Source organism: Petromyzon marinus, chromosome 24 (assembly GCF_048934315.1).
Source record: "Petromyzon marinus isolate PM22_M1 ecotype Great Lakes invasive population chromosome 24, UKy_Petmar_22M1.pri1.0, whole genome shotgun sequence".
NCBI lineage: Eukaryota > Metazoa > Chordata > Hyperoartia > Petromyzontiformes > Petromyzontidae > Petromyzon > Petromyzon marinus.
The window spans coordinates 16868197-16893076 of record NC_133690.1 but is presented as its reverse complement, the minus strand read 5'-3'; the positions used below and the strand labels follow the sequence as shown (position 1 = coordinate 16893076).

The window sequence follows — 24880 nt, the reverse complement described above, 5'->3', positions numbered from 1 at the left end:
CCCTCGCAGTGAACCGGCGTGGCGAAGTACGGCTGAACGACCGCCACGGGTGCGGAGAGGCCTTCATCCGGCAGGGGAACTGACCGAGGGCTTGCCCGTTTCAAATATCGCCGGCGAGTCGCACGGAGACTGGGCGGCGGCGGGGCAGAGGAGGCCGCAAAGAGCCACCACTCACCCGCAGGATGAGGTGCTGCAGCTCGTCGTCGCTGAGGAAGGCCGGCTTGTAGTTCGCCTCCGTGTAGGCCGTGGCGGATCCTGCGGGCAAGGCAGCGCACACGCGGGAGGAGCTCCGTTGAAACACTTTCGGTGTGGCCGCCACATCTACGCCTCTGTATAAGGAACGAAACAGGTGGACTTCTCCACAAGTCTGGCTGTCGCCTGATGAAGCTAGTTGTAATTACTGGCGAAACGTCGTACTCAGATTGTAAATGTTGTGGCTTGGCTCTCCAACACACCGGTGTGCTGTACTAGTATACTACACTATACACTACACTATACACTACACTATACACTACACTATACACTACACACTAGTGCTGTACTAGTGACGAATTGGCCACGTTCTGTTTACGTGACAACCCTTACTAGTTGGCTGTGTCGGGTGGTGGCGGCGGGTTTTAACGACACATTTATATATTTACGCGATCCAACCCAAAAACCTCTATTATGGAGAGATATTGGTCGCGGAAGCCTACGTGTTAAACGGGGTTTTTTTTCCCCAAAGCGTCCGCCGTACCGCGCAGCGCCCGCATGTGCTGCACGGCCAGGCGCAGCACGGTGAGCTTGTCGAGCTTGCGCTGCATGCCACGGCACGATGGCACCATCTGCTCCAGCTCGTCGATGTAGTGGTTCATCTTGAGGCGGCGCCGGCGCTCGATCTGGCTGTGCACCTCCCTACGACGCGATGCGGCGCGGCACAGCAACGACGATGACGACGAAGATGACGATGAAGACGACGACGACGATGACAACGAAGGCGACAATGGTAACGATGACGACGAAGATGACGATGGCGACGGTGAAGACGACGACGACGATGATGTGGAGAGGCGAGGCCAGACAGCAGAAGAGAAAGATGTGGGGTAGAAAAGGCAGATGGGTTATCATCATCATCATCATCAGGCATGAGCAATCAACTTTTGGATGAAGGGCTTCCCCTATTGCCGCTGCCGTCTCTCACGGTTCCACGGAAGAACAAATCCACTTTCTCAGGGCTGGGATTTAGCCAAAGTAAGTGCATACATTAAATTAAAGTGATGGATTATTGCGTGCAGTCACCGGTGAATGGGCGGCTGGGACTGTGTCAACTCGCTACACCGCAGAGCCGGGGAATAATCACCGGCGGCTGCCTGGATTCGACAAACAGGATCTCAGCAATTCCAGCTCAGTCACTCAGCCAAAGCGGCGTTAGAATCGACACTTTTTTAATCGCCGAATCGATGTTAGTTGATAATAGAACGACTCGATAAAAAGTGCTGAATTGTTAGGGGTCATGATGCAGCACTCACCTCGAATACTTGGGTTTGCAAGGATGGTCACCACTCTCCCCTCTATAAAACAAAACAAGGGAGAGAGAAAAATAATGCATGGATTCCGTAACGCTTTCCAACGTGCGATCGCTTCGATGGCGATGATAAAATCACAATTCCGAGCTGCTCAACGAGCTGACGTCACGTGTCCCAGACTTGGTCGGCCGGGGAGCAGTGACTTTGCGAGATGACACCCACGCGTGATGACATCATCATCACCACCTTGGCCAGCAGGGCGAATCCTTTTAACTCTGGGTTTTTTTTATGTTACCACCAAGTTTTGGGGAAACCCTTTCATAGATTTGTCCAGCTTTCTCTTGAATTAGTGTCCCGAAAAAGCCACGCAGGTGTATCCAAAAACGTCGTTCGTATTGGACAAAGCCAATGCATTAACGCTTTCAACCTTCATTGTAAAGCGTTACAAAAACAAAACCTGAATATTAAACATTAAGCAAGAACAGCTTTTCAGTGGCATTGCAGGTACAGTGACGCTCCTGCCGGACAGAGGCAAGGGCTGGCGGGGCCGGTCCCATCGCTGCCAACTTGCTGTGTGCGCATGCATGTACCAGGGTGACACCGTTGTGAGATGATAGGGATGAATCTTCGGCTGGGATCTTGGGCATTGACTCTCTGCGCTCTCTACCCACCTGCTGCTTTGATCGTCCGCATCGAACTCCGTGTCCAACCCATCGCTGCTGAGAAACGAAAGAGGTCGGACGAAACAAAACAAAACGAACTTTAGTTCGGGGGAAATGGCGCGTACGCACGCGCCGCTGACACACTCTCCCAACACGCGTTTTGTCTGTGGAGGTGTTTAATCGGCGGTATGTTAACTACGGTCACACTTTAGTGGCTGGGCGCTAAGGTGGCAAGATGTTGACTACCTCGCCTTGTATACAAGAGATCGTGGGTTCGATCTCGCCCGTGACGCCTGTGTATTTGGAATTTGTGTGTCTCCCTCCCCGTGGTCATGTGGATTTTTCTCCAGGTCCTCTGGTGTTTCCCTCCACATTGAGAATCAACGTCACGCGTTTAGAATATTTCGCTGCTGTTATACATTTCCACGAGATGATGAAGCCACTTCTTTGAGCTAGCATTTGTGATAGCCAGGTCGCTTCAGAAAAACAGCTACATCAGTAGCTCAGTCGGCCTTACCTGGTAAAAATTAAAATAATTGTTTATAATAGTTTTAATCGGCGGTATGGAAGCCGACGGGCAGGCCGTTGGGAGCAAACCGCCGCTTTGCGTAATTCTCTCAGCAACCAACGCCCCCATCGCAGCTCAAAAACGGCCCCGTTGGCGCGTCACCTCGTGGCACGACTACTCCGGTTCGTGGGCGGTCAGCACCAACAAGCACCGACTCTCGCGAAGACGTTGACTTCTCTCGTTCAGTCCGTGCCTTCCGAGCGTGGGCGAGTCGCAACACGCGACTTTGTGGGTCAGCCGGTGGTGATTTTTGTTGTTGTTCGAGCTTCGAGTTCGTTTTTGGTTAACCCGGGTTGAGAAGTCGAGAGAGACCAGGCTGAGTCTCGTTTGCGCGATTGGCCTTCTGGAGGATGCTCTTGTTACAATCAGAACAACAAAAAACTGCATAAATGTTGTATATACACACCCAGGCTTTGAGCCTTGAACCGTCTTTATATGATATTCTTGGTTCTTTCGGTAAAGTCACGTTGAAGGGAAACAATAAAATAATAAAATATATATATAAAACAATAAAATTCTCACGACGTTTCGACTGCAACACAAGCAGTCATCATCAGGTGATGATGCAACACAAGCAGTGATCATCAGGTGATGATGACTGCTTGTGTTGCAGTCGAAACATCGTGAGAATTATATTGTTTTATAAATGCAATTATTTAATTATTTCCCTTCAACGTGACTTTACCGAAAGAACCAAGAATATGAATCACTGCAGTCGCGAAAGCTTTAAATCAAAATTCGTCTTTATATGAGTTTGGAATATTACATTTTTTTATGGGAAAAACTTATTTAAATTGACGTTCAAGAGTGCTCAAGGGCCGTCATTAAAGTGTGACTGTCAGACTTTTAAAAAAATACGATGTCTCTGCATGGGATCTTACATGACCTTGATGTAATATACAGCTCTTTGTCAGTCCACTGCTGGATGAAGACCTCACACCTTTCCATCATGGGGATTGTTTGACCCACAACTACTTGACATGTGTGAAAAGGAGCTTTCATAGCTCATCGGATTGCTCCAGGATAAATACAGATTCTGATGCAGATTATGATGCAGATTCTGATGCAGATTCTGATGCAGATTCTGATGCAGATTCTGATGCGGTTGGTAAAGGGGGAGGAGGAGGAGATCCAGGACCGGCTGAGACGTCACTCGGCGCTGATACTGATCGAGGCTGGAAATCAAACTCAGCTCATCGGTTTCATAACCACCACGCCACCTATCCACTCGTCACCTCACACACAATATATTTAACATATTACTACATGAACGGATCAATAGGTCGTATTTCGTGAGCAATTACACATCAATGCCTGTACGGGGTCTTCCAGACCCAGCCACTGGAACGGTGCCAAGCATTGGAGGGCGGAATCCTGGGGATAATTTAGTAGATTCGCTAACTTACAGCGAGGCACGGCATCCAGATTGTGACAGCAGCTGCCATGTCGATCATGGGTACAAGCGGAGCTCCCCCTGACCCATTCACCCCAGCCCTCTCGCTCTCTCTCGCCCTCTCTCAACGAATCGCTGTGAAATTCCGACACTCCCACACGGGCGCACCCCCCCCCCCCTCCCCCCATGTATTTCACAAAAGTAGAGGCGCGTTTTGCGCAATTAAACCAAGGCGGCCACGTGCAGTCGCGCTAAGCCTCAGAAATTGTCCCAGTGAAAAAAAGAGGGATAAATGAACTCATGCGGCAAAAGAGAAAGAAGAGCAGCAACCAGCAAGTGCAGCCAAGCTTCCCCAACCACCGCCACCACCACCACCACCACCCACAAGCAGAGGGCACGAGAAATCGGTGGCATTAGCAAGAGAGTGCATCCTTAGAGCAAAGAGCGAGTCGTGTTTTTTCGGAAATGTTATTCCAATTCTGCTTAGGGGCTGCACTTTCGTCGTGAGACACGGGGTCCATTCGCGATATTCGCAAAGCATCACCTTTGGTTCCAGAGCGGCACCTTGGAAGGGGGTTTCAGGGAACTGCATCTGAGATGCCTTCGAGTGACCGTTTTGTAATCCTCACTCGATGGGGGGGGGGGGGGGGGTGCGGGAGGGGAACTGTCGTGGCATGGCAGTCAATCCAATCTTTAATTTGAAAAAATAAATTCTCATATCTAGCATTTAGCCACATGAAGCAGGGATCAAAATTTGACACAGATGTGTTTTTTTCCGTGTGAAGTCTTTTGGTGGCCCAGCTGAGACCGCCAACTCACGAGCAGTGAAACCGATATGCTTTCCCAAATTCTCATATCTCAAATTCAGCCACATGCAGCAGAAACCCCAATGCCACGCGGTGGAATTTTTAGATAATTCGCGGCCATCGGTGACTGGGCTGTGGCCACCGACTGGGTTTAATAACGAGTGTCCGAGACCCGTATTCAAACCCAGGTTTCTCAGAGGTGACGACTAAAGTGTCTCCCGAGCCCCTGAGCCACCAGCTCACACCAAGCCGTGCCCTGCAACCCGGCACCACGGGAGCCCCACGGACACCCGTCGAAGGCGAACGAGCAGCGAAGAGGGGAGCTCGCGCTCTCTTACTCACTCAAACACAACGTCCATGAGGCTGAAATTGAGAACGACATGGCAGGTTGTTGTCAGCGGTGGCATCGACACTCCCACGGCAGTGACCTACAGTGGTCTTAGATCAACAGACGGAAAAGGCGTGCACCTGGGGCAGCCTTGAACGCGTCCGTTCGCCGTACAGGCAGGCCGTTATGGTCTGCGGGCAGGTTATCTGGGTTGAGGATTAGCCGTACTTTGTGGAAAAATACACAAAGTATCTTACAGAGAGGTGCACAATTAAATTTGACACAATTCCGATTAGCACGGTTGGCTACGTACAGTTCAACAAACATACGTACAAATTGGCACTGCTCCACTTTGGAATTCACTCCCATCGTTTCTTACTCTAATACTAACCTCATTAAACGTGTTTCGCTCCTATTTGTTACAACTTTGACAAGTGCTGTTCGTTGTCGGCCATTTGGCGTTTTTGGCATTTGGGCCTGATCGCACACTCACCCAGAATAATTACGTCGACTCTCAAAGTACATGGAATTATTTTATCGTGGCTCATAGGGCGATAGGAACCGAATTTTCGTTGCGTTTATATTGACCTTGGATCGTTCTTACCGGGCGCATGCAACGAAGTGCCGATTAAAATCGATTCCGAGGCTCACGTTGTGCGAGTGAGAATCGATTGTCTTAACGATTGATGGAAATCGTATGAACAGCTCTAACGACATGCCAGCATTACACTGAGGCCAATGAAGTAAGTAATGCTAAATTTTATGCTAATTCCTTCGTCAAGGCTCTTTGTTCCTCTCACACAGCTTAAAAGCCGTGATCTGAACGTGGCTCTCTCACTCCAGCGCTGTCCTACCAGACAGTCTCGCCCCCTTCACCTGATGAAGGCCGCTTGTGTTGTGGCCGAAACGTCGTGAGAATATTATTGTGTTATTTTATTTTATCAATTTATTATTTTATTCTCATTCTACGTGACTTTACCGAAAGAACCAAAGAAGATGAATCATTGCAGTCACGAAAGCTTTAAATCGAAATTTAAATCGAAATTTAAGCAAGCCTGTCGGTGGGTAGGTGGGTGAACGGGTGAGTGAGTGACAGGGTGGGTGAGTGAACAGGTGAGTGACTGGGTGGGTGAACGGGTGAGTGACAGAATAGGTGAACGGGTGAGTGGGTGACAGGGTGGGTGAGTGAACAGGTGAGTGACTGGGTGGGTGAACGGGTGAGTGACAGGGTGGGTGAACGGGTGAGTGAGTGACAGGGTGGGTGAGTGAACAGGTGAGTGACTGGGTGGGTTTGTGGGTGAACAGGTGAGTGACTGGGTGGGTTTGTGGGTGAACAGGTGACTGGGTGGGTGTGTGGGTGAACAGGTGAGTGACTGGGTGGGTTTTTGGGTGAACAGGTGAGTGACTGGGTGGGTGTGTGAACAGGTGAGTGACGGGGTGTGTAGTGAACGGGCGACACTCACTCTGGGTAGTCCACCGAGCTGCTCTTGCGCTTGTACCCCGAGCTCTCGGGCGCCAGCTCGGCCAGAGTGCCGGCGACGAAATCTGGGGGGGTGCCGCCTCCCGGGAAAACGCCGCCGCCCCCCCCCACGACTCGTCCGCCAGGGCCGATCGTTACCGAGCCCCCCGAAGAGAGCGACCTCGGCACCCCACTTCCTCTGCTGCCAAGGCCCCCCAGGCCGCCCCCGCCGGGGGAAAAATCCCCCCCAACCGTGGAGGAGACATCCAAGCCTTGTTCCGCGAGCAGGTCACCTGGGGAGAGACGTAACAATAACGTCGTCGTCATCGTCGTCATCGTCGTCATCGTCAGTCTTCACCGTCATCATTGCCGCTGCTGTCATCATCGTTATTATCGTCGCTGTCATCGTCCCTTGATATTCGCAATGGCGACTTGGTGTTGTATTATCACTGCAACCACCAGAGTCATGAACATCATCATCATCAATGGCAAAAATATCAGCTTCTAGAAAACAACAATTTGTCACAAAATGGAGTTAATCACCGGTTCAATGTCAGGTTATATTCAAACGTGGTAACAATGCGCACACACATTACAACAACAGTAGGCTGCACTAAATGGTGGTGTCACCACAGCGTTTGTGCCAGGCTAGGTACACTTTAAGACTATTACGTGAAGCGTCAAAGAGTCTCTGGCAGGAGGAAGTCACGGGACTAACCCAGGTGTTATGGGTTGACTACTGTGCCAGTCTAGGTGCAGGAGGTCACAGGACTGACCCAGGTGTTATGGGTTGACTAAGACAACTCGCAGATGCACCTCGCTGTGCTTTCCGCCCGACGCTCCACTCAGTGTTGTGAACGTCGCGCACACATCCACATCACCGATGCCTGTCATTGTGAGCGGTGGTGCAGCGGTTGGCGCACTGCGCTATGAGCCCAACACCAGTGACGGTTATCTGAACTCGTCCTGGGCCTCCCCTAAGTTGCCTCAAATGAGTACCTGGTGCAGTGTGTGAACATCAGCACTGGGGAGACAAAGTCGGCCCGGCACGGTGGTGGCCAACCACCCCCTCGTGTGCCGTGCCGGCCTACACAGGTGCTCGCTAACAGAACTTGTCCCAAGAGTCTGTTGAGGCTATACGGGGGATCTTTGTCTTTGTGTGTGGGGTACAGACCCGTCCGTACTGTGTGTAATCCAGATACATGTGTAATGACAGGGTGCCGCCTGTCGGCCAGGAGGGGTAGTCACGGGTATGGGCGCGTTATACAATAACCAACCAGAAGGGGGGCGTGTCTGGGTTAAAGGTAACAGGCGGGGTCAGCCGGGAAGCTCCAGGAACCTGCTCGAAGGTTCTAGAAGGGGGCGTGGCCGGAGGCGGAGCCTGGCCACGCCGGGAAGTATATAGGGGGGACGTGACCGAAGGTTCGGAGCTGTCGTGGAGTCCCGGGTCCTGGCCACGTCGCTGCTCGCCGTCATCTCTCTTCGCCTGGCTGCTTGGCCGAACCCCTGCATGGCTTCCATCGTCGTCATCGCTATGTTAGTCAGACAGCTATGTAGTTAGACGCCGACGATGGGGCTGTGTAGAAATGTCGGCTCGGTGTAGCTATGTAGATACGTTTCTATATATCGCCCACTGTTTGTGCCCGAGTGTGATATATAAATAAGAAGCCCTCTACACGTTGTGTCTCAGAAGTCGCTCATTACACATGTAACCAGGCACCAGCCCAGACCTGCCAGTGATCTGGGACGTGTCCGTTCACCCAATTAACAGATCAGCCGCCTAATGAAGGCACGTTACCACTCAGGAATCTCCGTAATTCTACCCTCAATTGTATGCTTATTCCGTTTTTTATTCAAATTGTTTTATGATGACTAAAAATAAATGTTGATTACATGAATACATTTTTTTTAAGTTACAATAATTTTGTTATTGTATTTTGGGCTTTCCATACGAAATCGTTTCATAAAGGACCAGTTTGACTTTCTGGATCTCATCATGGCTATTAAACAAATGCTGTTATGTTGCTGGGTGTTATAGAAACTCTTCATTCGTTTTAGCTGTAGGGTTGATCAGCGCAAAAGCTTTTATTTTTTTAGTGTTCTGTAAATAATTTGCACCCATTTATAAGCAAACTAGCTTTACTACCCGGCTTCGCCCGGGACTTGGATTCACCACGCCCGGCCGCCTTTGTCTCCCCAGTGGCGATGTTCACACACCACACCAGTTACTCGTTTTAGGCTGAGTCGACCTAAGGGAGGCCCAGGACCGGTTCAAATAATCGTCACCGGTGGTGGCCGTGAGCGGGAATTGAACTCGGGTCGCCGGGTTCGTAGCGCAGCGCGCTAACCACTACACTACAATGCTTTACGCTTCCATATGTGCCGGTCACGTGACAGATTTGACGTCACAGCTCATTTGCCGTGCAAAAAAAATGCATTATTGAGCTCCCCCCCCAAAAAAAACACAAGGTATTTTTATATTTTTTCCATGATGTACAGTCTGGAAAGTACCCACATGGCAAATTTCAAGTTTGTTGCATGTCGGGAAGTAGGCTAAACATTTTGAACAGGCACACATAATCACAACTTTGCCTTTAATATATATGGAGATGTCTCTGATATCAAGTTGCACATTTCCATACCCTCGTTGCCACAAAGCCACATTGTGACATGGTTAAATAAAGCACATAATTGATCGAATGAGGTCAAACGTAACAATTTCGACAGAGCCGCTGAGCAGGAAGATTTCAAGGGTTTGGAGGCTTAAATAGCACCCAGTGCTTCTGCTATTGCATGTGGAGGGAGCAGTTCTGCTGTGATGCGGATGGTAACTTGAGATTGGATTTCGATTTAAAGCTTTCGTGACTGCAAGGATTCATCTTCTTTGGTTCTTTCGGTAAAGTCACGTAGAATGAGAATAAAATAATAAATTTATAAAATAAAATAACACAATAATATTCTCACGACGTTTCGGCCCCAACACAAGCGGCCTTCATCAGGTGAAGGGACGAGGACACTCCAGCGCTGTCCTCCAGACAGTCTCGTCCCTTCACCTGATGAAGGCCGCTTGTGTTGGGGCCGAAACGTCGTGAGAATATTGTGTTATTTTATTTTATCAATGTATTATTTTATTCTCATTCTACGTGACTTTACCGAAAGAACCAAAGAAGTTGAGATTGGATGTCACTGCGTTTGTTTTGCGGTTGCGCCGCACAGCTCTCCAATTTGTTTTCGCGCCGTGTGCCGTGCGTTGTCGTTCGGCACGATGTCCGACGTTTCGCTCCACGTGCCTGGGAGCTTCTACCAAAACGGAATTCCTTTCCTTAAAAAAGCTGAATGTTGAGTGGTTGAAGAAGCTCCCAGCACGTGGAGAGAAACGTGGGGGCATTCTGTGGAAATGAAAGCAGTGCGGCCAGAACGCAAAGCAGAAAGCCACCTTGAGAGGTTATTTCTAAAGAAAGCCGATTGAGTGCGGACCTCGCGAACCAAGTAACAAACATCAGCTTCAACGACGGTGCCGACGGATTTGAGCAATATTAATAATAAATGTCCCCGTCCTCGCTGGCACAACAGCCCACAGAGCCACATTCAGAAAATATGGAATCTAATGTTGAACAAAACATTCAAGTTTTCATATTCTTGGTTCTTTCGGTGAAGGCACGTCGATAGAAAATAAAAATAAATAAAAAACATTTGCATTTTTATTTATATATATTTTGTATTTTATTTTCTATCTACGTGACTTTACCGAACGAAGCAAGAATATGAATTCCTGCAGTCACGAAAGTTTTAAGTTAAAAAATATTCAAGTTTCGCAGCAAGAACAATTACATAAGTGAGGCAGAAAGATCACCGCAGCATCAGCCTGGTGCCCTGTGTTCGATTCCCAGCCACAGCTCACATCAGTGGCGAGTGATATATGAATTGGAGGATGCCCCCCCTACCCTCCGCACCTCGCCCACCACTACTTCACCAACCCACACTGGCGAGTGTGGCAGAGTATGGTCAAAGAACCACAGTCGCCAACACTGTATGGGAAGGCCCTCGTCTAGCAGTGGAGTGAAAAAGTGCTGTAAATTGTTAAGGTTAAGCAAACATTTTAAACGGAACTACAGGAGGGGACTGAAGGAGGGAATGCACCGAAGAAAACATCGTTCCGCGGAGATGGAGCGATGAAATGAGCTCGCGTGCAGGTGCTAGGTGGATTGTTGCATCCCACGGCCGTGAGAGATGGCGATGGCCTGGGCAGGCCTTCGTCCGTCAGTGGATAACGCGCGGCTGATGATGAAATGAGAGATTTGAGCAGGATTAGCAAATACGACTTACGAACGCAGAGTGTTATAAATTATGAGACAACACTGAGAACGTTTCATGCAGTGAGTGGGGCCAAGTGTGAACGCATGATAGACGGAAGGAAATCCATCCGTGCCAGGACGTGCACAACACCATCACAGCACTGTCTGCATGAGTTCCTGCGACCGCCTAATTAGACCAAGTCAGACTCGCGTGCCTATGACCAAATCACCCAAAATGAAACCCCAATCTCATCATATCTCGGAAGCTAAGCGTCGCTGAGCCGTGCAGTGCACGGACAAGGAGGCCACCCCATGCAAACGCGGCGTTACAGGCCGCCGCGGGGCTAGGTTATGGACGGCAGAGGGCAGTGGAGCAGCGTCCGTTGTTGTACTGCACTTCCATGCTACAACCTTCACCAAAGCGCTCACGCACGGCCTGGAAGGGCCCTTCACCAAGCAGTGGATTGACGAAGGGCTGCGCTTGTGCTGTACACAAGCACACGTCCGTATACCTCACCTACACACGCCGTCCCAATACTGCCTGCAGTATTTAAATGTGACCACGAATTTGACTTTTAAAAATTATGATGATAATAATGATATACCAGACGTGCACACATCATCATAACAGAGTCTGCATGATTTAAATAGGCCACTCACTTAGCACAAAGCTGCATTTATACCCAGCAGTTAACTCGCCCTGTGCACACCCGACCCACCCGTGCGGTGATGGTTCTGCACGTTGGCTGTCTGCCATCCAACACTGGAGGCAGTGAGGGTTGGTGGCTCACAAAAATGTTTGCGAAACTGCCATCCCGTGGAGGTCGAGATGGTGGCCATACCCTCGCTCGCCAGGAGAGGGCAGTAGAGCAAAGTTCGAGCGAATACCAACTTGTTTCCATCTGTACGGGGATCGAGCGTTGCCCCCCTCGCACGCGTGGGTTTTCCCCCACTTGTATAAACACTCATTGGGTTGGCTGCAAAACATCTTCGTAAGTAGAGGACCGCAGAGCTGGGGCAATAGCGCTGCCTCCCAGCTTGGTCTGTTATTCCTCAGCATTTGAGAGATTCCATTTGCATGCAAGACAACGCTATGCTAAACATCATTATTATTTATCATGATCATTACACTGATAAAGAGTCCCCCCCCCTATAGCTTAACAGGCTCTTGGGGAAAGCGCTGTTATCGAGGACCACAAAAGCCGTTAGTGCAATCTGCTCCACGCCCGGCCGTCTTTGTCTCCCCAATGCTGATGTTCCCATATCGCAGCACGTGCCTCCTTTAATGCTGTTGGCCTAATGGGAGGCCCGGAGCCGGTTCAGATGACTGTCACCGATGTTAGAGCAGTGTGCTAACCACTACGTATGCAACAGCTTACCACCGTGTGCACAAAGATAAAGATCCCCCGTATAACCTGAACAGACTGTTGGGGCAAGTGCTGTTAGCGAGCACCTATGAAAGCCGGCACGGCACACGAGGGGGTGGGTGAACAGCTACACGCCCGGCCGCCTTTGTCTCCCCAGTGGTGATGTTTACGCACCACACAAGGTACTCATTTCAGACTGAGTCGACCTAGGAGAGGCGCACAACCGGTTCAGATAATCGTCACCGGTGTTGGTGCCGTGAGCAGGAATAGAACTCGGGACGCTGGGTTCGTAGCGCAGCACAACGCTAACCACTCCGCTACCGCTCTCCCTACACACACAAACATCGCTGCTACACGCGCCACACTGTGCATAAAATGTAAATCACAGGAAACATAGCCTGGGATGCGTATTGGCAGGGGGCCCATATAAAATCTAAGCTTGGCGGATTACTCATTATTCACAGAGCTAGAGTTTCCACCTCTGAGATGCAAAACAAAAAATCTGGGTCATATCATGCGACGTGGAATATCTAAAAATACCAGATAAATACTGGATAGTACATGTATATTAATGAAATTGCCTTAAGTGGTGTATCATCATATTTATACATGGCACAAAAACATCCACGCGATTTCCTGGCTCAAATGACCATCAAGGCGGTGGTGGCTCCGTTCCTGTTTACGGCCCTGAGACAGTGGTGGAAATTCCACAATCCTATAGCGGGGACGAGTCTCTCCATAGAACAACCACTGATGACTTGAGCACAAAGTTGTATAGTACTCACTTTACAGATCCTTGGAGGCATGATGGGCTGAGTCAACTCCTCAAACTAAGAGTTCCACTCGCAGCCTTTCTAATTGCTCGCAACCCATTTTAATACCGCTGCTAGGTTATTGTTGTTATTAGTATTACAATACCTGTACAGGTAACCGACTCCACACATCGGGAAGACTTACAGCCCCCTTATCAAGAGGACGCATCCTTGGGAAACTCCCAGGAGAGGTGGCAACCGTGGACTGAGCCTGCGTGAATAATGGGGAAAGACGACGACGCAGTGGTCGGGGTTAAATGCTCCTGCTGCCAAACATTGTCTGCGAGATCTGGCCCCGAGCGTTCGAGGAGACAGACCGCTGTGTGAATAACAATGAATCGGGGAGGCAGTGGAATATATAGAGCGTGAAACAACGGCGCTGCGATGTTGCAGAGTGCTGGACCAAGACATTTATTCGCTCGAAGAATCGTACGCCCTTGTGTGAGTCCACGCTTAGATGTATTTTTATACGCGGTTCAGAACGGTGCGCCTACGCCGTATAAACACGCAACAACGCTGTGGACTCTCGTCGTGGTTTGAACGCACAAGTCGCCCGTTCGATTCCCCGGCGCGGCAATCGAGAATTTTATTTAATCCGCACGCACTCCGTGGCTCTGTACCAAATCTCAGATGTCCTCCCTCCCTCGTGCTGGCGACTGGATGTTGTACAGCACGGTGGTCATGTGCTAGATTAATCACGAGGATGATAGTGTACATACTTCACGTGCGTGTACAATTGGTAAAGGCGCGGCCCTGAAAATTGCTCGCTCACGCCACTGCCGGCGGAAGAAGCCCTCCACTCAAGAAATGCACTTTGGTCTACTCTTCCACGGGTCTTGGAAGAGGTGGGAGCAATCCACGCCTTAACCCACCACACACCGCCCGTCGAGTCGATCGGCTGTGGTGCTGGGTGGGCAGAGAGGATTCGAGGGATTAAAATAAATCAAAGTCCCAACTGCCGCGACGGAAAATCGAATCACCGTCGTCTGGATGTGTGAGCTCCGCTGCATGCTGACCATTCATTCACACGGCTGCAGCTGCACGCAGACCATTCATTCACACCCCTGCAGCTGCACGCTGACCATTCATTCACACCCCTGCAGCTGCACGCTGGCCATTCATTCACATGGCTGCAGCTGCACTCTGACCATTCATTCACACGTCTGCAGCTGCACGCTGACCATTCATTAGCGCGGCTGCAGCTGCACGCTGACCATTCATTCACATGTCTGCAGCTGCACTCTGACCATTCATTTACACGCCTGCAGCTGCACGCTGACCATTCATTCACGTGTCTGCAGCTGCACGCTGACCATTCATTCACATACCTGCAGCTGCACGCTGACCATTCATTCACGCGGCTGCAGCTGCACGCTGACCATTCATTAGCGCGGCTGCAGCTGCACGCTGACCATTCATTCACATGGCTGCAGCTGCACTCTGACCATTCATTTACACATCTGCAGCTGCACGCTGACCATTCTTTCACGCGGCTGCAGCTGCACGCTGACCATTCTTTCACAGACCTGCAGCTGCACGCTGACCATTCATTCACACTGCTGCAGATGTACGCTGACCATTCATTCACGCGGCTGCAGCTGCACGCTGACCATTCATTCACACCCCTGCAGCTGCACGCTGTCCATTCATTCACACGGCTGCAGCTGCACTCTGACCATTCATTCACACGCCTGCAGCTGCACGCTGACCATTCATTCACACGCCTGCAGCTGCACGCTGACCATTCATTCACACGGCTGCAGCTGCACGCTGACCATTCATTCACACGACTGCAGCTGCACACTGACCATTCATTCACACGCCTGCAGCTGCACGCTGACCATTCATTCACACGCCTGCAGCTGCACACTGACCATTCATTCACACTGCTGCAGCTGCACGCTGACCATTCATTCACACGGCTGCAGCTGCACGCTGACCATTCATTGACAGACCTGCAGCTGCACACTGACCATTCATTCACACCCCTGCAGCTGCACGCTGACCATTCATTCACGCGTCTGCAGCTGCACGCTGACCATTCATTCACACGGCTGCAGTACCCAAATGCGTTCACATTGTAGGCACAACGCCCTACCCGTGCGAATGAATGCATTGTGTACCATATATACGATACGTCCTACATGATGCTAATGTCATATGTCAATAATACACAACACGGCCATCGCATGATATCATTCGGTAAGGTCATGGTCATGCTGTTGTGGATACTGCCATGGAGCGGTGGCGCAGCGGTTAGCGCACTGCGCTATGATATTCGCGCAGACGTGACTTCAAGTCACGGCTAACGTCAGTGGCGAGCGATGGTTATCTGAGCCGTGCCTGGGAAACACACCCTTCGAGAACAGGCGCCGGACCAGAGTGGTGAAGTATGGTCAAACAACCCCCATGACCTCTCAATCCAGCAGTGGACTGGCAAAGCGCCGTATGTTATTACACAGTACAGTACTGTATACTGTACAGGCTATGTATTAGCATACCGACTACTGTGGTTTGTTTCGTAAAAAAAAATGCATCATAATTATAATACACAACGCAATGCCCTAACGGTAACGCGCAGCTGTTTATCAATCCACTGCTGGATGAAGACACCCCGAACGCCGCGAAGAGTCGGGTTGTTTGACCATACTTCACCACTCCGGTCAGGTGAGTGAGGTTCCGACTCGCCGCTGATGTTTCGCGTCGCCAGATATCGAACCTCGCGCCCGCTCTGGCTGCACGGCGCCGCGGCGCTAACCGCTGCGCCACCGCTCCACCGTTCGAGCACACAAAACGCTGCCAACAACAACGACAGCAACTTCACACTGGCACCAACACCCAAACAGCCGTCACACACAAGCACACGCACGCAGCACTGTACAACACGCACGAACGCGGCACGCGCGCGATGTGCACGCCGCACGATAACATTTGACCAAATCACCCGGCGTGATTTGACGAACCGATGGTCAACATCGCAGAAGCTGAGCGCGGTTGAGCTTGGAATCAGTTCTTGGGCGGGTGAACCACCGTGACAGAGAGCCAGGCGGGTGTCCAGCAGTGGATATGACAACACTGCCCACGCAACGCACGCACGCTAAGTAGCCGCGGATTGCGCCGTTCTCCCGTCACGCGACGCACGACGTCGCGTGACCGACAGCACGCGCAGAGCGGGAACAGTCGGATGAAGAACGTACCACCATCCATGATCCACACCGTGTGCCCGATGAAGCCCCGCTAGCACGAGTCCAGCCGGCACCAACCAAACCCTCCACCACCACGACCACCACCGGCACCACCGGCACCGCCGCGATTGTACCGAGGGCAGCGTAACTCGACGCCTGTGATGCTTGGAACGAGAAGGGGCGCCCGGGAGCGCCGGATTCGAGCCTCGCGAGCGCCACCCGTCGTGTCCCGTCGACTCACGCGGCGGCTCCCATTGGGCAAGCGGCAGGGACGCGGAGGCGTTGCTCCGCGTTCATCCCCCTCCCCTCTCCCGTGCCGTGACCGCAGAGGCGGCTGATGATGGTGGTGGTGATGATGATGGTGGTGAAGGTGGTGATGATGATGGTGGTGGTGGTGATCATGGTGGTGATGATGGTGGTGATGATGATGGTGGTGATGGTGGTGGTGATGATGATGGTGGTGATGGTGATGATGGTGGTGATGGTGGTGGTGATGATGATGGTGGTGGTGATGGTGGTGATGGTGATGATGGTGGTGGTGATGGTGGTGGTGATGATGATGGTGGTGATGGTGGTGATGATGATGGTGGTGGTGATGGTGGTGATGGTGGTGGGAGCGGTGGTGCAGAGTTTAGCGCTACGCCGCGCTACGAACCCGGCAACCCGAGTTCGATTCCCGCTCACGGCTAACCCACACTGGCGACGATTCTCTGAACCGGTCCTGGGCCTCCCCTAGGTCGACTCGGCCTCAAATTAGTACCCGGCGCGGTGTGTAAACGTCGCCACTGGGGAGACAAAGGCGGCCGGGCGTGGTTGCTGGCCACCCACCCCCTCGTGTGCCGTGCCCGCCTTCATAGGCGCTGCTCGCTAACAGCACTTGCCCCTACAGTCTGTTACAGGCTACATGGGGAATCTTTGTCTTTGGTGGTGGTGGTGGCGATGCGCTGTTCTGGAAACTCAATGTCTGGTGAGTCGTACGGGGTTTGGTTACTCCCTCTGGGATGTGTCGGGGCGCTATTGTTGGAGTTTCTAGAATTGTGATGTCGTCGCCCGTGATATTACTTACGTGAGTGGAGTGCTGTATGTGTGTTGAACTTCTTTCGCACCGTACGTAGCCAGAGTGAACACTGTGGGTATTTAGCAGGGCATTATTTTGTCCGGGGCTTAATCTTAGCTGGCTCGGTATACCAGAAAAAAAAATATTGTATCTCCAGGAACACCACATCCAGTTTCCCTTGCGTTCTAGCTGCGGTTATCCTCGTCACGTCCCACCTACTGTAGGCGACCGGCGACCTAGAAAATATTGAGTGAGAAATTACACCCTGGCAATTACCGGACTAGCATGGAATGTGTCAAAAGCCATCGTGGATTGGTTTTCAATGACAGGATGTTTGTGAAATGCTGTTGCGTTGTGTTGTGGCTCTTCGGAGCATTCTCTGGGAGAGCCTTACCCTGCACTCCTCCCGTCCCGGCCACCCACCCATTTAACTTTCTGAGAAATCAACAGCGATTACCTCGAGTCCGCTACTGAACGTCTCGGTGATGGCACCATGTACTCTGAATCCACGCGTGATTTGTGGACGATTTCAAAATTACTTCTCGTTGACTCGAAAGCCACTCGATGCTGAGATTGCGTAATTTCAACAACAACAAAAAATGCCTAGAAGCCCTCTGTGACGTGAGAGCAATTCCACAACGAGCCGCACAACTCTGCGCACGTGCAGCACCTGGACAGCGCTTTGCATCTCCACTGCTGTTCGAGGGTCTGCCTCCCCCACGCCGTGCGGGTCCCCCGGGGGTCATTTGACCATACTTCACCACGCTAATCAGTGCGGGTTGATGGAGGCTGTGGTGACCATACACGTGGGGTCACGGAAATAGAGAGTGCATCTCCGCAGCAGACTACAGCAAACGTTTTTTCTCTTCTTTGGTTCTTTCGGTAAAGTCACGTAGAATGAGAATAAAATAATAAATTGATAAAATAAAATAACACAATAATATTCTCACGACGTTTCGGCCACAACACAAGCGGCCTTCGTCAGGTGAAGGGACGAGACTGTCTGGAGGACAGCGCTAGAGTGAAAAAGCCACGCTCAGATCACGATCTTTAAGCTGTGTGAGAAGAAACAAAGCGCCTTTACAAAGGAATTAGCATATAATTTAGCATTGAAATGGCAGAGTGATTAGCTTGTGACTGGTCACAGAAATGGCTATGTTAAAGTTAAAGCATACACATCCGCAGAGGCACCCCTTGACAAAGGAATTAGCATAGAATTTAGCATTGAAATAGCTAAGTTAAAGCATACACATCCGCAGAGGCACCCCTTGACAAAGGAATTAGCATAGAATTTAGCATTGAAATAGCTGAGTGATTAGCTTGTAACTGGTCACAGAAATAGCTATGTTAAAGTCAGAGCATACACATTCACCGAGGCACCTAGTACAAATCAAACAGGAGAATTTAGCATTGAAATAACTAGGCGAATTTAGCATTGAAATAACTGAGTGATTAGCTAGTGACTGGTCACAGAAATGGTTATGTTGAAGTCAAGGCCTACACATCTGAGCTATTCACAGTAACTGGGTATACAATACAATATATAATGAATACTATATAGTGAACCAATAAAAAACTAAAATATAAATTACCTTAATGTTATCAATAAACTCTATATTCTCCAATCAGCTAAGCTACCAACAATAAGTCGTTATATATCACAATGCTATATGGCGAAAAAATGGGTGGATTCTTACCCTCAACTTTAGCAACACGGATAGCTACGGGCCCCGTTCAGACGGACGAGTTCATCCATGGTCGGAACAGAGGAGGGGGAGAGAGACAGCTGCGAGGCGCTGTTATACTCCATGTTGTAAACCATACCATTAACCGTGGTGTGAGAGATTATTAAATTTACAGCAAACTTCCTTCTGCACGACGTTCACACTTATGTATGCACTATCCAGGCTCAAACCTGCTTGGCTAACTTGATCTGGCGATCGCAATTAATTTAATAGGTTACGTGAGAATCCCATATATTGCATCGGGGTCATTTCATATGCACGGATTCTGAAGAATCTTAATTCACATTCCCATGCCAAATAGATTCCCGTATTGAAACCTAATTGTGATGAAACTATTCCATTTCGGAGTCGCGATTCCGGTTCATCCATGATTCGAATCGGAATCGCCCGACCCCCAAAGACAACACGGGCGTAATCCGCACGAGTGATGGCGTGTGCGGTCGAAGTGGGTCAGCGAATTGGCAGTTTGTGGGGATTTTCTGGCCTGTCCACTTTCAATGGACCTAATGATGCCATTCCATACCAAACGTCGTCACATTCGTCAATAACATTGCCCCAAAGGGACATGGGGGGACGTTTCGGACAATGGCCCTTATTTTCTTTGGTTCTTTCGGTAAAGTCACGTAGAATGAGAATAAAATAATAAAATAAAACAATAAAATTCTCACGACGTGAGAAGGAGGAGGGCCCTGTTTATTTTATTATTTTATTCTCATTCTACGTGACTTTACCGAAAGAACCAAAGAAGATTAATTCTTGCAGTCACGAAAGCTTTAAATCGAAAAATGACCCTTATTAATAACAAGATTTTGATTTAAAGCTTTCGTGATTTTCGTAACTACATCATCTGTGGTGTAGTAACGATATTTTCAGTGGTGTAGTAACTATATTATCAGTGGTGTAGTAACTACATTATCAGTGGGGTAGTAACGACATTATCAGTGGCGTAGTAACTACATCATCAGTGGCGTAGTAACTACATTATCAGTGGTGTAGTAACTACATTATCAGGCGTAGTAACTACATTATCAGTGGTGTAGTAACTACATTATCAGTGGTGTAGTAACTACATTATCAGTGGTGTAGTAACGATATCAGTGGTGTAGTAACTACATTATCAGTGGTGTAGTAACTACATTATCAGGCGTAGTAACTACATTATCAGTGGTGTAGTAACTACATTATCAGTGGTGTAGTAACTACATTATCAGTGGCGTAGTAACTACACTATCAGTGGTGTAGTAACTACACTATCAGTGGCGTAGTGACTACATTATCAGTGGCGTAGTAACTACATTATCAGTGGCGTAGTGACTACATTATCAGTGGCGTAGTGACTACATTATCAGTGGTGTAGTAACTACATTATCAGTGGTGTAGTAACTACATCATCAGTGGCGTAGTAACTACATTATCAGTGGCGTAGTAACTACATTATCAGTGGTGTAGTGACTACATTATCAGTGGTGTAGTAACTACATTGTCAGTGGCGTAGTGACTACATTATCAGTGGCGTAGTAACTACATCATCAGTGGCGTAGTAACTACATCATCAGTGGTGTAGTGACTACATTATCAGTGGTGTAGTAACTACATCATCAGTGGTGTAGTAACTACATTATCAGTGGTGTAGTAACTGCATTATCAGTGGTGTAGTAACTACATTATCAGTGGTGTAGTAACTACATTATCAATGGTGTAGTAACTACATTATCAGTGGTGTAGTAACGACATTATTAGCTCAGGGTGTGTGGCAATCTGTCAGGTGGGGCCCCAATATTTGATTCGTCTCGCACGGTCGCACCGAGGCTCTTACATATCGCGTCTCCTCTTGCCTAATCACATAAGTCGTCGTTCTTTGACACTGTTGACGAAAACAAATCTCGTGGTGCTCGTCAGAGGGGTGCACCAGCTCGTCGCTTTGGTCACCGTGGGGGGGGGGGGGGGGGCAAGGCACCCCCTGGCTGCCCCACGCTCGTTACGCGACTGAGTAGGGTGCAGCGCTTCCACACCCTCTCGTGACCGACGTTTGTAATTACCATACAGCACTTGCAATTTAGCCACGTGAAATACAGAACAACAATTTCACATGGCTCTTCTTAGTCATTGGTGAACGCGTCGCGAGACCTTCAACTCTCTACCCAGTTAAATTACTGGGTCTTGAAGTCCGTATTCAGCGTTGCTGGCGAGGCATTGTATTTAAAGCGGAACTGAATGCAACGTGACGATCGCTGGTGACTCCCTACATTTGAGAAGCCCAGTTTACTTACTGGCTGTTCAAACGCAGATTTTAATTGAACCCTGACCTCCAGCGTTGCCAGCTCTGTATGATCTCACGAAAGCTGTGGTATTCAAACTTTTTGGTATGTACCCCCCCCCCCATGCAAATCATCACCACTGGTACCCCCCCCACCAACCCCCGAGGATTACCAAAGCCACAACACACAGATGGATCACGTGTGCACGCCTCGAATCAACGAGGTGCTCGGTCTGGCATTTGTTTCAAGTTGATTTTCCCCGCGCGCGAAACCAGCCACCGCCTCCCACCACCCCACTTCACCTGCACTGTATCTGTGCCGCAGACTCTCGGGCCCCCCCCCCAACCAACCCACATGCAAGGCCACACGCTGCAACTGGGTGGCGCTGTGCTACCGTCACCTCCCCCCCCCCCCCCGTCTGCTCACCGAACAAGAGGGCGGCGATGGATTGCGTGAGAAACGACAGCGACCAAAAATAACTGGGAGGGGGGGGGGAAGCGCTGGGTGCGTTGCGCAACCTCGCGCGCTGTGCCATGCCCCAGATCCGAGCGCACCCCACGTGCCACGCACGATGATCATTTGTCGCTAGCTTCGGTACCGCTGCTCGACACAATGCGTGCGAGTGGTAGCGTCGCGGTCATCGCGCTGTGCTACGAACCCGAACAAGAGTTCGATTCCTGGTCACGGCCAACACCGAAACGGTCCTGGGCCTCCCCTAGGTCGACGCATCCTCAAATGAGTACCCGGTGCGATGTGTAAACGTCCCCACTCGGGAGACAAAGGTGGCCGGGCGTGGTTGCTGTCCAGCAACACCCCATTGTATGCTGTTCCGGTCGTCATAGGAGCTCGCTAACAGCACTTGCCCCAGCAGTCTGTCACATCTATACGGGGGATCTTTGTCTTTGCACAGATGTAATTAGTCACAAAAAAAGAGGGTGTCATCCTTTCAACATAATAATCATTTGAACATGTCGCCGCCGCACGGGATTCGCTCGACTCTCGAAGCGAAAGAGAAAACGACTGAAGAGATGCGAATGGACCAGAGCAGTGGGAAGGCGGCCAGCTGGTGACACATTTCCTCCCGAGCTTTGCAGTGTTCTCTACATATGAAGGTGTCATTTGGTCAAATGTTGTAGGAAACCGGAGCACCTGGATAAATCGCAGAGAGAGCAGGTGCGTGGGGTTCACATTTACTGTACCGCCTTCTCCTGGCAAACCTTAACGCCCGCAGGAAGGCGGTTCCACGTTTGATCCACCAACCCTCATCTCCACTGCTGGATTACAAGCATACGTAGCCACCACGATCACCCAGCTCTGGAACATATTTCTCTTCATCTTAGGAACGGTTTGAATCCTGGGGCATATTATTTTTCCTGTTATAGAGATCTACATAAATCCCTTGCACTATTTAGTATTTCTATCTCTAACTTGTGGAGCGGCTTTATATTTATCCTGCAAGGTGACCGCCATTCATGAATTGCCAATCGTTCACCTCTTTGCTGTGCTTATAATCCAAATTGATTGGCCCGATAACTTCAAACATGTTTTCGGATTTTTCTCATTTTTTTTTCTTGTTGATAAAATTACAGATGTCTGTATATGCAACTGTATGTTTAACATCCGTTAGTTAAACCCTGTCCAGTCAGCGGAGCCAAATCACAGGATGAATTAAAAAAAAAACCTAAGTCAAGTGGTCATCCTACAGGGAAACCGGTCCATGCCATCGTAGTTTGGAATTACGACCACTTTTCTCGGGCTGCCCCAATGCCCCGTGTCCTGAGATGGGGTAAATGACTTAATTTTAGTTTTACTGCAATAATATAATCCAGTGGTAGTGGGTTCGCCACTTGCTGTAGTGGTTGGCAGTGTGAATCCGGCAGGCCAACCCGATTCAACACCGTTGGTCCATTCACCCATAACGTGCACGCAGTCAGTGGGCCTTACAATGTCCCGTGACATCATTGGAAGCAGAGTAGGGCCACGCTCTGTTGGCGTCATGATCCGAATCCGAGCAGGGGCCTCCTGAAGATGAGTCTTGAGACTCCCCGAGGATTCTCGTGAGGAAACAAAGCACCGTAACACTGGTCTACAATTTTTTATACGTCTGCTTCAGAGATTAAATGTGCTGTTTATTATGGATTTTGATGTTCTGAATTCAAATGACAATTAAAACTGATTGGCTGCTGTTCCCAAGATATGGAAGTGGTTTATATTTTATATCTATGTATATTGTGTAGATGGTCGAGTTTTACTCATAAATTGTAAACCTAGGTCTTTTCGTGTTTATGGTTGCTTTACATGATACCAAGTCACCTGTCCTGTTCATGTAACACTTTAAACATCAACAAGAGGGTTATATAGATAAAATGTATCATGAAACTAGAGGTAAAAATAACTATTGTGTATATATAAGTGCATAGTTTAGTCCTTATTCAGTGTCTACTCAGCGCTGCTTGGCTTGCCTCTTGTATTCATTAAATGGAGCGTCTCTTGTCACTGTCCAGCAATAGTCTGCAAGCATTGATGGGCTCCATTTGCCCTGTTAGCGTTTCTCCATTGTCGCAATGTCCTGGTGACATCGCTCGACATGCTCGTCGCTCGCTGCTCTGCAGTTCGGTGGGGAAAAATCTAGATGACAGTGCAACATTTTTATCTTGAGTGACATGTTGCAACAAAGGCTTTTGTATGCCTTGAGGTTTTCCACCAACTCCCTGTAGTTGTCTGCCCTGTTGTTTACGAGAAAATGTGTTGCCACTAACTGGAAGGCGTTCCATGCCGTCTATTCCTTGCCACGCCGTGTACTGTCAAATGGATCTCGAATTCACAAATCTGAGGACCAACAAAGACACCTTCCTTCATCTTAGCTTCACTTAACCTTGCAAATTTTCCACGGAGGTACTTGAAAGCTGCTTGTGTTTTGTCCATGGCTTTGACAAAGTTCTTCATTAGACCCAGCCTGATATGTAATGGTGGTAACAAAATATTCCTTGATTCAACAAGGGGTGGATGCTGAACACTTTTCCTCCCAGGCTCCAATGACTGTCGGAGTGGCCAATCTATCTTGATGGAGTGGGAATCTCAGACGATCCCATTCGCAGAGAAAACAGCAGCAGTACTTTGTGTCTCCAGTCTGCAGACCAAGAAAGAGAGCAACAACCTTCAAATCGCCACAAAGCTGCCACTGTTGTTGGTCATAGTTTATGCACCTCAAGAATTGTTTCATTTTGTCATAGATTTCCTTCATATGGACTGCATGACTAACTGGAATTGATGGCAAAACATTGCCATTATGCAGTAAAACAGCTTTTAGACTCATCTTTCATTAATCAATTGTCTCCATTCATCTGGATCATGAACGATATCGAGGGCTGACATCACACCATCGATGTTGTTGCAGGCTACAAGATCACCTTCCATGAATAAGAATGGGACATCCTTTT

The 24880-nt window shown here is 49.5% G+C and overlaps 1 protein-coding gene and 1 long non-coding RNA gene across 6 annotated transcripts in view; one reads left to right on the top strand and one right to left on the bottom strand.

The window, feature by feature from the left end:
• LOC116945632 (basic helix-loop-helix ARNT-like protein 1) overlaps window positions 1–16820 on the bottom strand; it is a 32737-nt gene extending 15917 nt beyond the window's left edge. For 2 of the 5 annotated variants that reach the window (XM_076069463.1, XM_076069465.1), the window contains exons 1-6: window positions 16159–16379; window positions 6726–7014; window positions 2177–2224; window positions 1509–1550; window positions 737–894; window positions 176–255 (exon numbers count right to left, since the gene is read on the bottom strand). In XM_076069463.1, the coding sequence (XP_075925578.1) occupies window positions 176–255; window positions 737–894; window positions 1509–1550; window positions 2177–2224; window positions 6726–7014; window positions 16159–16171 (630 nt within the window). In that variant the 5' untranslated portion in view covers window positions 16172–16379. The other 3 variants (XR_012945233.1, XM_076069464.1, XM_076069466.1) reach the window with 3 other exon arrangements.
• LOC116945631 (uncharacterized) lies at window positions 16811–23637 on the top strand. Its single transcript, XR_004403355.2, has 2 exons — window positions 16811–17347; window positions 21765–23637. It is a non-coding gene; the product is annotated as an uncharacterized LOC116945631 (long non-coding RNA).
• Window positions 23638–24880: the final 1243 nt, after the last annotated feature.